The sequence below is a fragment of the Varroa destructor genome, unplaced genomic scaffold (assembly GCF_002443255.2).
Source record: "Varroa destructor unplaced genomic scaffold, Vdes_3.0 BEIS01000007.1, whole genome shotgun sequence".
Taxonomy (NCBI): domain Eukaryota; kingdom Metazoa; phylum Arthropoda; class Arachnida; order Mesostigmata; family Varroidae; genus Varroa; species Varroa destructor.
Window position 1 is genome coordinate 15,676,013 of NW_019211460.1, and position 12,500 is coordinate 15,688,512.

The following is a 12,500-nucleotide window of genomic DNA, read 5'->3' on the forward strand; positions in this document are numbered from 1 at the left end:
TCGATGAATTTGTACATCACGGTCCTAGCTTAATAATACCCGCACATATATCTAGCTTATTTTCCACATGTAATATAAAAGCTTGTCCATCGTCTGTTTACAATGTACTAAACAAGGTAGCTATCTCGTTCGTACAGGTGGGAGACGATATTTTACTGATCAAAACTAGAGAATGGTACGAAACAGTTCGGGGAACAGATAATAATCTTCGCGTTTCGCGAATTATTTTCGAACACAAGCAATGGGCATGTCCATTTGAGGAGTATATGCATTAATTGTTATATCCAGTGACAATTTTTGTGCTTTTCGTTTCCATGCAACCGCATGCTTCAGTGGGCTATGGTCGGTCATGTTTGCTATCGATGAAGAAAAAAATTATTATGTTGATCAACAGCTAGGGAATACAACAAATAAGGAAAAGTTCTCGTTAATACGTTATACGCGATAATTTTTTGTTGTTAACTTGTTTTTCACAGACTATTACGAGATATGCAATGCTTACGCTATGAGAAATCGACAACAAAAAATATATAGTGCAAGATGGAAAATTATTTATGAAAAAAAAGACAAGACTGCTTCAATTAGCAGAGCTGTACGATTTAGTTCAGTTTCGACATATTTCCTGTTTTTAATGCAACGATCATCTATAGGGGATATGATTCTATATAACCATGTCCGTCAGATATATATGTACGTATATATTTCTATATGTTCTATTTTTTAAAACTTCTCGACAGTTGCTTTTCGGGGGGGGGGGGGGCGGAGGATACAGAGGCCTTGATGCCACCTTACAATTGATCGCGGCTTTCCGAGTGAAGCGGATAGACCTTTTCGGAGAGGTTGATTTTCGTCACTGAGCTACCGAAGCGATGCAGCTCTAATGCTCGCTTTCCCCCTTTAAATCAACGTATCTTCTTACTTTGGAACCATACCAAATTCGGTTCTAGTATATGTGCAGTCCACCTTAGTACTTTGACACGCATTTTCCGCTTTCGTTCCTTGGTATTCGTTTTCTAAGCCACTTGAATATTTGTCATTCACCATCGCGTTCCCATGGCCGCTACCTCAGCTACTTACTATCGGCTGCTTGAGAAATATAGGCAACCAACAAGGAAAGATCATCACATAAAAATAACCAGACTGTATTTGCGGCACGCCAAATCTAATGAATCAAAAAAAATCATTGGCATTTGTCGTTGTCGTCCACATCACCGCCGCGATACTATTTTAACTAAGCGATGGCGGCCGTTTCGTCGACTTGTTTATCCAATAAAATGCTTCGGTGACGACTCGTTCCGGTAACACAAACTACAAAATGAGTCTGCAGTGACGAGACCGACAAGTTACTACCCAACGCCCATGCCAGCTGGCTAGTGGCTGCAAAAAATTAGAAAAATTTGCCCCGATTCTCCTCACAGTCAATTTCTGGAGTAGGGAGAGCCCAGAGTGGAGAATTAAGTCGTACAAGGGAAGAAGGCCACAAAGTAATATCTAGCGATACTTACATCAACGTGTTCTGTCTTCGTTTATTTTGCTGCGTTAGTATTCTCCAAAGTTGCTTAGAGAGCTTTTCCAGCTGAGTCCCGCTAGATAGAGAAAGCGGCCGGAAAAAAGGCGGCTGCATATATAAACATAGGCGGGCGAATAGGTTTGGCGCGAATTTTTGATTTCGTTCATGTTGCGAATACACGACAAGCATGCCACACGCGCAGACAAATTCAAAGAAGTTGTTTGGAATAATAATTGTTGATGATCTGGCGAAATGAAGCAACGGCAACGGGATCCGTTGCAAGGCGTCAAGCACAGGCGAAAGCGGAACTCAACAGAAAGGGTGGACACCCACCCCTTATGGCGTCATGCTCAGACGTTCAGGCCTCGGCCCGTACAGGAGCGTCATTACGATTACTAGCATTTCTATGATAAAAGGGACGACAGTGGCTATGCTAGCGCCACAGTACGTGTCCGCACGAATAGATGCCACAAGACAAATCGCAGTTGAACATATTCTATCCCCTTCCGGAAACGTTAGAGACGGTGCGCGGTGCACATATACAAATTTCCTTTCCCGTTATTTGATGATTTCATTTTTTTTTTTATTGTTTTTTCTGTGACTGCTTCCGAGGTCTAAGAAGGAGCTTAGCAGCAGTCAGCGATGTGCACTAATATATACACATATGGTACACATATAGGGACCACGAGCGGAATACCAGGGAAATTGAAAACATACGGTCGTAATTAGTTCATTTACAAATGCCTTATAGCTAATAGACTGCAGAGATTATAAGGCCAGCGAAATGGAATGAAGTTAAAGCAGTAAGTTTGTTATGGAGTAAAGTTTATATTGCCCACTAATTTGTATTGGTGCTGAACGTACCACCAATGGTCTATGAAGTGAATCTTGCTTCGTCTGCTGCGCTATAGAACGCTATAAACAAATCCGTCTGTGGCCCGCAGACCTGGAACGCTCACTTAATCTGCATATTGATAGCTTTGCGATTTGTCTGTTTTCGCGTGAAACTATTTAACTCTGGCTGCTACTGGTGCTAAGTGGAGTAGGGGTTTTTTGCGACTCACCACCTGATAAATAAGAAATCGATTGATAAACAACTGATTATAAGAAACGGTGCCGATTAAGGATTCACACAGATGGTGCATGAATCCGCGCTTGTAAAAAGCGAAACTGGGGTGTCTGTAACTTAAGTGTCATTTAATACGTTAATTTAAAAAATAAAAATAATTCTGCCAGGTTTACTGGAAAAATAGTTTTAGCTAAGCAATCACTAGGAGCAACGACTAAAATGTTTTACGAAAAAACGATGCTAGACAGTCTGACTGTGTTTAACCATTGATCGCATATGCAAATCATCCGACTGTTATACTTTGTACTTTCAAATTTCCGACTGTTATACGTGTCTTTAATAAATATCTGTTCCCTCGTTTCTCTACCTATCGCCGTAGACATTTTGTGTCAGACTCACGTTTCCGTCCTATCGAACAGAGCAGAACAGAAACGAATGTTATATTAAGAATATTCACGCCGTTATAACTCCATCTACATTTTGCTGCTATAGAGTAAAATGTCGTTGGTATAGATTAATATTTATTTCTGTCCTAGTAGGATCAAGGCTAATGTATACATTGTACATATGGATCTTGATAGTTACTTTCTTTTTTATACGGATGTAGGCAGAATCAAATGATCGCATTGTGGGTGGCAACTATACAGAATGAGGCGCTTTTAGCAGCACATCAACAAAACACCACCAATTGGAAAGGACACACCCATTACACAATTCCGTTGAGGTCCGTACCTACTTTCGAATCGAAACGATACCGACTGTAAGTAGGTCTTTGAAGAGATTCTCGTTTTTTTTTTTTGTAGTTTTGCAAATTTTTAGTCGTCCTTGTTTAGAAACAAGTTTGGAATTTAAGCCACTTTAATCAACAACGTACCTGCAGGCTGTTGTAATGCTTAGATACTTAGATAATCGACAACTCTATGTTTTGTTGCACACGACAACATGGCCACGTTATGGATATAAAAACAAGTAGGGCTAGCTATAATTTATAAAAGAGGCAAATAAATTTCTCATAGGATCAGCTGTTAAGCAATATAAATAAAGCTTTCGTTAGTAGAAAAAACCTTCTAAACATTTTAATATGAACTTAGTAAGGTTATTCTCTCAGTTAGTTAAATACACGCTAACGGACGTTTCGATTACTTTCGAAGCGTTATCTCTCACGTTGGCTACTAGAGCCATTTCGCCAGGCCTCAGAAAGAGCTTTCAAACAATAGATAACTATACGAACCTATCCATATGTAAATCCACGTCAGTACGTATACTTAACGTGCACTTCACGGGGTCACCTCAATTGTGACACGCAATCGACGATGCAACACGTACATGTCACATTATTTTGCTTTTGCTGCTCTGTTATGCATACGTTCTCAGGACCGATACCCATTCACGCATTGGGATTAGGTTACGACTACGGTTCGGTCCAGTTATTTTTAGGGATATGGTAATTTTCGCTACTCTTCAAATACGAAATTAATTCGATCGCGTCAAAATGCTCTCGATGCGCCGATTTTACCCACTTGTTTACTGTCATTGAGTCAGAACAATTGATGATGGGACACAAGAGGCGAATATGGCAGGTTACTAGGTTGACCACGTTACCAGCGACGAGGTCGATTCTGTTTCGTCATACACTTCGAGCCCTTCGCTGCGGAGACGACGTGGTCTTGAGCGGCAGAAATAAATACTGCGGAATAATTTTCGGGCACAGATATGATCGTATATCTGTGCCCGAAATCTGTGCCTATGATGTGACAGATATCATGAACACTGATTCGGACAGATAGACGCACGAAATCGCGAATGATTGTATATTGGAAAACGATTCGGGCTGCAAATACGCAGCCCGAGAAGAAATCCGGCTGGAAAAAACTGGCTGGAAGTGCAAAGTAGCAATGGTTTTGTTTGAACTCGGCTATTGCTTCTTCCCGGATATAAATAAACACCGGAAGCGTTTAAGTCCTTAAGGCCATAGCGACCACGGGCTAACGGACAGGTGCAACAAGGCATCTAGTTATGGCGTTACTACGCCAGCGTAATCCGCAGAGGAATTATATTAATTATTAGATTATCGTTATTATCAAGCACTGAAAAACTACAGTTTCTTTACTAGGTACACTCTGGAAGACACGGCCAAAACGACTGCCGATGCTGAACTCGAGCTGAATAACGTCTAGCATAAATGGCTGCTACATAAGTAAAAAGACAAACGATGCACGCTTAGTATGTGCCAGCAAATGCTGTAGATGGGCTGATTTAGCACTGCTTAGATCTACATTGAAGCGGTCAGACGTCACAATTGTAGTAGATGCCAGTGGGCAGGTCGCTGATGACCTCTGATGCGCAAAAAGTAGACCATCATCGGGCACATCAGGGTTAACCATATCGTATGCTATATATCTATAGTACAGTGAAGGCAATCGTGCAGTCATAATAATAGTGCGACATTTCAGGCTCTGCTTTTTCCATTTCACTTCATTTCAAATTGTTTTCCGTTCTTTTTTTTTGCCTGCTTACCTAATACATCTGTCGCCTAAGATATTTTCTCATGATATATTATAAACAGTCCCGCAGATGATATAAATATCTACTTGCATGGGTAAGCACGAACCGGGTAGCGGACCTACTGCGAGAAATTTCGCTCATATTTACACTTGAAATGTTTTTACGTGTAAAATTCTCACTTTTTCCATCAGCCAAAACATTTGACGCTATTTGTTGTGTAAGTATGCTAGATTTGTATACTTTGAACAGCGGCACATCTTATGTAAACATCCTTTTAACAAAGGATTAGATAAAGCCGAATCACATAGGTCGTCTTGCGAACAACATATCACGTTTTTCCAATGGGGCAAACACGTGCAATTCTGTTATTGAAATTATTTTCCCCAGTGCTACATCAAAGTCTACATTATTTACCCAACCCATTGCGCTTCGCATAGAATATGCATGATCGCATCGCAGAGCTTAATAGACACACGTTCGTTTCATGCAAGGCGGTGTCTTCCGCATGTTCCACTAAACAAAGGCCAATTCTTGGTAGTTTCTATTATTGAACCTGAAAATAAATGTTTCAAGTTTTACATTTGGTACTGTTGAAACTGAATTTCTGTCCTGTTCAGTGCACAGCACGGGGACGCCGTTATAGGGGGAAGTCCTAACTTACTTTTTGACGATCCGTTTAACAGTTCCCCATTCGATGTACTCCTGTGGTACTTTCATCCATTGTGTTGACGTGAAATTCGATGAGGATACTGCTCGCCTCATTCGAGACATTTTGTTTGGTTTATTGTTGGTTGATCGTTTGTTGAAGCTTGGACAAAATCCTCCAGGAGATTGCTATTAACGCAACCGCTTGGCTTAGCGTCATTAAATTTCCTTGAATTTTATTAATTGTTATGCGCACGTAATGTCCTATTTTGCAGTGGTATAATCCTGCTTAGTAGTACAGCCTTTCTGTAGATAGTCGAAACACAACATCAGTCACACGTATTCCATTGGCTTATACAGCAAACAGTTAATTTTAGAACACCGTTCATGATTCACCGGTATAATCAGTCCAGAGATGAGCTCGTTTTCTACCCAATCATGCTCTACGTAACGGTCATCAAACCGTGCCAATATCCAGAGACCAGGTGATCACCTCCGTTACAATCTCAAATGTTCACTTTTTCTAACAATTGCGGATAACCGACTCACCATATCGATGCATGCTTACTTCGTTCGTATCAACTGCTGACTTACGTCGTCACTGACATCAAACAAAGATCGAGACAGATCTTTTCGCTATACACCGGCATCTACCGGCATATAAACTGCGTTTTAGAATGATGTTCTTCACCGTCGTTTCACCTGTTAATCGCACAAAACATTGCAGCAACTCCCGCACAGGCATCTCGTGGGTCAGGCCGAGAGCTACTGGCCATAGCTAGCGGGCCACGATCATTCGTAGAGCGAAAACAGAAGGTGGCTGATGAAGGTAGAGGCAGCGGGGTAACGGGACGTAGGTTACCTTGGTATTGCCTCGCTCACGCGTTCGCCCACCGTACGTCAGCTTTGCGATCGCTGACGCTGCCACCACGGTTGACGCCAATGGCTCTGTGGCGTGAAACGCGCGGCCCTTTCTCTTTCGTGGCAAGGGTCGTCGCAGTGGTAGTGGTGATCGTGTGGGCAACTCATGTTGTAGAAACAATACGGTCTACTACAAAGGACCACCAAACCACCGTTGCCAAACGACCTAAGCAACAGGAACAGGGGGAATTTGTTCTCGAGCGATAGAGAACAAATACCTGCGACAGAGAAGACCTAGCTAGCCGCGATACAATATTGCATGGGACCATCCGCACCCTATAGAACTAGAGAAATACAGCTAGCTAGCTAGCTCTGTCGGCTACACAGATACACGAAGAATGCGATGGTATCGGGAGAATAAGATGTTAGAAGTGCAGGAGAACCAAGCGTAATTAGTGCTTCAGATGAACAGGTTAGGCTAGATGATTCAGAGCTGACGCTCGGTCGAACCGTGCAGGATTCTAAATCAGATGCGTAGAATGCATGCGTAAGTCATGCGACGTTGTGTCTATACAAAACTGGCAGGATAATGTTTAATAATGCACTAACATATTTATTATTATAAGCAAAGAGGTTTCGAAGAGAATGAACACCGTTATTGAAAGTGCAGAAGTTACGACAAATGGCTGACTAAGAGACACTGCCTTCGTGATGCACAGAAGAGATCTCAACAGATATACATTTATAGATAGCATTGTTTTGATTGATATTTCTCATCTTGGGGAAATTGTGGCGAGCTGCTCCTCTTAACGAGCGGGCGCTCTTCACACTTACTACCAGGCGGAAGGCAGTTATTTTTAAGATAGAACTATTAACTAGACGTGACAAACAAAAGGCCATTCAACATCATTTTCGAAATTTAGGTGAAAATCAACTGTTGCTCAATATTTCCACGCTGTGTGAACCCCCCATTAACAGGAAAAGCTTATTTTTTGCTCCAAATCCACAGTCTACGTTGCTAATCGAAGCTACGATGTAGCTTCTGAAGAGTTCAAAGACAACCTTCATTAGGCGAACTAGAAGTCCTTCAATGGATTTTAGACCTAAATGACTCGAAAATTAATCGAAATGGTTCAAAAAGCTTTCTTTTTTTATGCGGCAATCAACCGCTTTTGTTAGAAGATAAGAATATCAGGTATCGACTGCATTGTCCAGATAGGCTTCAACGGTTAGCCTTTTTGACGGTTTTTTGCAACTTTTTAGCAGTCTATTAGTCCAAAAATTTAATTCCGCTGGGTTTTTTTACTAACGTACTCGAGCGATTTTCGTACCGGCTTTCTTGCGGATTATTTCGAAAACGACTAGTTAGTGGTTTAAGCTACAAATGAAAGCTGTTATTGAATCGTACAGGAAAGACACTTCGGCTACATGCAGAAAACTTTTTTAAATATCTATTTCTGTTTAAATATAGTCAACCTAGACGCGTCACTTTGTATATATACCTATATATCGAATTGCTAAAAAAGATATTGATTAGAACAGTAAAATTAAACTAACTATATGCCGTTCTGAGCAGAACTTCTGATAGTTCTCTAATAATACAATAGTCTATATGGTTCCAGACGATATATGTATTTTTCAGATGATGATAATGTAAAATTGAGGTTATACGGCGAGTGCAATGAGAGTTCCTACTGAAATGTTCCTGAAAATGAACGTGTTCTGGGAGGTTGGTCACTGTGGAAGACGACGACCTTTTTGTTTACCAGTTCCGGTCGATTTCTTTCATGGTATTAAATCTACTCGTTCTTTTAAATCCGACAGTTATGACGTAAAATACAAATATAATTTGAAGTGATTAATTGTGACGGAATAAGCTAACCAATCGAAAGGTAAGAGATGCACTAAAAAAGGTATAAAAGCAAATAAAAACAAAAGCCGGTAAAATGTATTGGGAAAAAACACAATCAATTAAACACAAAAATGTTTACCTTTGCTGGTAGTAGTCAGTGCGTAAAGAAAACGTAAGGGCTTGAAAAAGTCTAATCGATAACGCTTATGCCTAGGATTTGTCAGTAGTTTATAATGACTTGTCATAATTTTTTGATAAGTTTTTCTTTTATTAGGTCTCATACCATAACAATTTGCGCTAACATTAATCTGATTACCACTTTACAAAATGTCGAAATTATCGCACGCTGAAAAAGGGTACGTACACTTCAATGCTTTAACCCGAAATGAACCCGCTCGATTGGGTCAAAATGAGTGCGACAGGCTTGTAGAGCAAGTATATAATACAAGTACAGGTCTATATCTTTCTAGAAGTATACAATACCTGACTATTCGCAAAGCAAAAGTTGGATAATGTACACAATAAATAAAATCGGGTCGAACCTACGGATAAAACTATACGTTGTCAGCAAAATTTGAATTCTTAAAGTCATTGCTGGCACTGTTTTTCCCATTTATCAAAAAGCTCGCAGATTCCTTTGCAGTGTTTTCGACTATTTGACTCTAAATAGCTGGACGCCCATTTTCTGACTTCCTTAACGTCCAAAAAGCGTCTTTTGGCCAATCGATTTTGCATTCATCTCAAAATTCCAATGAAGCCGCGAAGGACTTACCAGCACAAGCTGAAGATGATTTCTGTCACTGTTGAAGCTGTGGGCGCACGACACCCGCTGATACACACCCGAATTGCTCTGCGATTTTCTTGAACAGTAAACGGTTTTTCCTTCAATTAAGCTCCGCAATTTAAGTTTCAGATTATTCAGAGCAACCACTGAAACTGCGATTTAATGCAGCGCAGTACCATGCCTGTTTCTTCAATTCATGGGGAACCCGCCTCCCTGTCTTCTGTATGTTCCCCATAGCGTCCATACGATTTAAAGCTACTTGACGAACCACTTTTAAGTGAGCAGCGAGGTTCGGCTAAATTGGAGCTGTTCGTCCTGCAATACCTGGAGTTCTCTATTAGGGACATTTAAGCTTTGGATCCGTTGGGAACGTTTTTGTCACTGGATAATCGCAATGAGTAGCTCAGAGCACGTAAAGCAACGCCAGACCAGAAAGCGGTTCACATCTCAAACGGATCGGTATCTGGCCACAAGCGCGAGTACTAAAACGGTAAAGGTTCAGGCTAAAATTTGCTGTATAACTAATACACTTACGTAGAAGCGGATGCAAGTTCATATAGGATAAACTTTTTATATGGAAAAGGAAACCATAGACTTAATCGATTTTTATTTTTTCGCTTTTAGTTAAAATCATTAGTGGACCTAAGCTTCGCTGATATTGCGTTTGAATTTATATGAATATATATACTGCTATACCATTTTTTCCTCTAGGCTGACTTTTGACCTGGAAGGCCCCACAATTCGTTGGGGGTTCCAAAATCTCTTTGAACACAGCCCTGGAGGCTATCCGGTACCTTGGTTTAACCTCGTAGCTACACAGTCTTCGCAGGTGTCCCTTTAGCTTTATCTCATTCTCTACTTAGCGCAGAAGTGCTTTTTTTTTTGTGAAAAATATGTTCGTACGAAAATTTTGCGCGAATATCGCGATTTGAGCAGTTAACTTATGTAAAGCTGCAAGCTGTCTTATGATGGCAACGCCGCTACCCTTTCAGCTACCACCAGAGTGTCTGCGGTACCAGCATTTATTGAGGTAGGTTAATTTCTAGTTGTCCTAGCAAAGCCTAAAGTAAAATGCTGATGGTGCGATTTGTGCGAGTACAAAGCCGTAATATGGATGCACACGAGAATGCTGTAGTATTAGCGAACTTGGGACTTTTTGATCTTCCATGTGTCACTAAAATGTTAAAATAAAACATGCGAATGCTAACATAACCCATCTTAATGGCTCCCTTATATACCTCTATATACTTATATATATAGGTACGTTGACTCCACAGATATCTAAAGTAGTCAACTTGCAAAAACTACAACAAAAATACATGAAATCGTTACTTTCCACATTTAACTTATCCGGCAAGAAAAAATTGCCTTCAATAATTCGTTGACCGTTTACCTTGATAAATAATGTAAGCTACTTTTTGTCATAGCCTAGGAATTATGTAGCCTCTATATATGAATTTAGCACGAAACCTTCCCCTATAATTAGTTTGTCGTTCATGGGAAGTAAGCCATTATTTTATAATGACGTTATAAGATCCCTCGACTAACTAGTAACATACGTATCTGGGTTGGACGTCTCCTTTTGACTGAAGGTTAGTTTTACGGAACAGACGCGCATGTTCAAAAATCAAAAATGTTTTCTAACGTCTTGAAAGCAAGCGCAGATGAGAAGTTCGAAATGGAAGAGTAACTCAGGCTAAAATTAAGAGATAACCTATTGAGACTCTACCAGCTACCCCGACTGATACCTAAATAGTGTTCTTTGACTCCCAATTGAATATATCGCGCTCGACCCTTGGCAGGTTGTATGGCTGAATTCTGGAACCACAGATTCCGCTTTTTTCCGCGAACCACCTCTAGATATCATTGACCGATCATCTATCTGACACTACCGATTCTAGCTTGCTTTGGGCTGAATCGAAAAGAAATGAAAACAACTCTGTGATATAGGCACTTTACTGATAGAAGTCCACGCTGGTTGTATGTGCACGACTGGTCGAAGAACGTAAGACGATGTTCGGAAAGTCATACAGATTCTATTAAGCATTAAAAGTTTTAAAGTTAAAGTTCCCTGTAAAGCTGAAAATAAATAAAATGGGTACATTGAGCACAATCAGCGAAAGAATAAGGTCTCTGTTTTGTTTGCAGTCGTAGCACATAGTTGTACCTTGAAATTTGGTTGCATATTTAATAACAAATACAATCTCGCATAACGCAGGACATCCACATTGAGGACGCGTGTGCCACATTTAGTTTCTCAATCAGAATTAAGTTATCTGCTTTCCATTTAACTGTCGGTTTCTTTCACCTAGACAAACTTATGCACAACACGTTTGCTACTTTATTAAATACTAATTCTGTCGGCTAGTGATAAAAAACAGAATACCGAAGCAAATAAATTGGAAATATTGATTGCTTATTCGCTCAAAGACAGGACATCGAAACAAAAGCCTAAACAAATTCGGATCTCTTCGGACCATTCGAACACCGTTGTGAAGCAGAGTCCATGCGAACGCGGAGATGAGGCCAGAGGCCGCGTATTCTTCTCGCATTGTTCTTTTTCCTTGTCCTTTTCGTTACTCTCCTTCTCCTTCCCATTCACTTATAACTATCTGTTGATTTCGTTTCGTTCACGCGGATCTGCTAAAATTAGTACGGAACACAACTTCGCTATACAGAAAGCACTACTTAGCAAGCACAGATCCTTTCTCATACAGGCCGCGATGGCAAGCCGATTTCTTTGTCCGACCCACGCAGACAGTGTTAAGTGGCACATAAAACGGAAATTAAAAAAAAAGCTAGACCAGTGCAGTAGCACAGGACGTCGTAGAGGTACTACAGAATTAAAATATTGTCACAAAAACAGCACATTAAACGATGAATACAAACGTACGTTTTACACCGTACCTGCTACCGTATGTAGATACGGTATTATCATTGGCAATGACACGCCGGCGTTGCGCGGTCAGCAATAGCTTGTCGTAGTTTCACCCCATGCGATCTGCAGGCGTTTGCTTTTAACCAGATTTATACGACTTCTACATCTCACAGCAGTCCAGAGATGCTACTTAATGACACACTATGGGAGAAGCGAATCTTTATATCGTTTGACATTCTCGGAAAAATACCACAAGTAAACATTCGGTAGCTGGCCAAAATATGTTTCCTTTCACCAATTATCTTGACCATATTTGCGGTGTTGCAAGTGAGACAATCTGTATTCTGTCTTAATAATACCAGAATCGTGCTCGGGTGTGTCTTTATACATCGTGTT

General features: G+C 40.6%; 2 protein-coding genes across 7 annotated transcripts in view; one reads left to right on the plus strand and one right to left on the minus strand.

Annotated features, from left to right (window-relative positions):
- LOC111255001 (uncharacterized) overlaps window positions 1-6,644 on the minus strand; it is a 123,460-nt gene extending 116,816 nt beyond the window's left edge. For 3 of the 5 annotated variants that reach the window (XM_086975118.1, XM_022816579.2, XM_086975116.1), the window contains exon 1: window positions 5,746-6,643. In XM_086975118.1, the coding sequence (XP_086831244.1) occupies window positions 5,746-5,855 (110 nt within the window). In that variant the 5' untranslated portion in view covers window positions 5,856-6,643. Of the gene's footprint in view, window positions 1-3,810; window positions 4,086-5,745 lie in introns of those variants that run through there. The other 2 variants (XM_086975115.1, XM_086975117.1) reach the window with 2 other exon arrangements.
- Window positions 1-12,500, plus strand: part of LOC147754373 (uncharacterized) — a 54,977-nt gene that overhangs the window by 28,248 nt on the left and 14,229 nt on the right. The window lies entirely within an intron of this gene.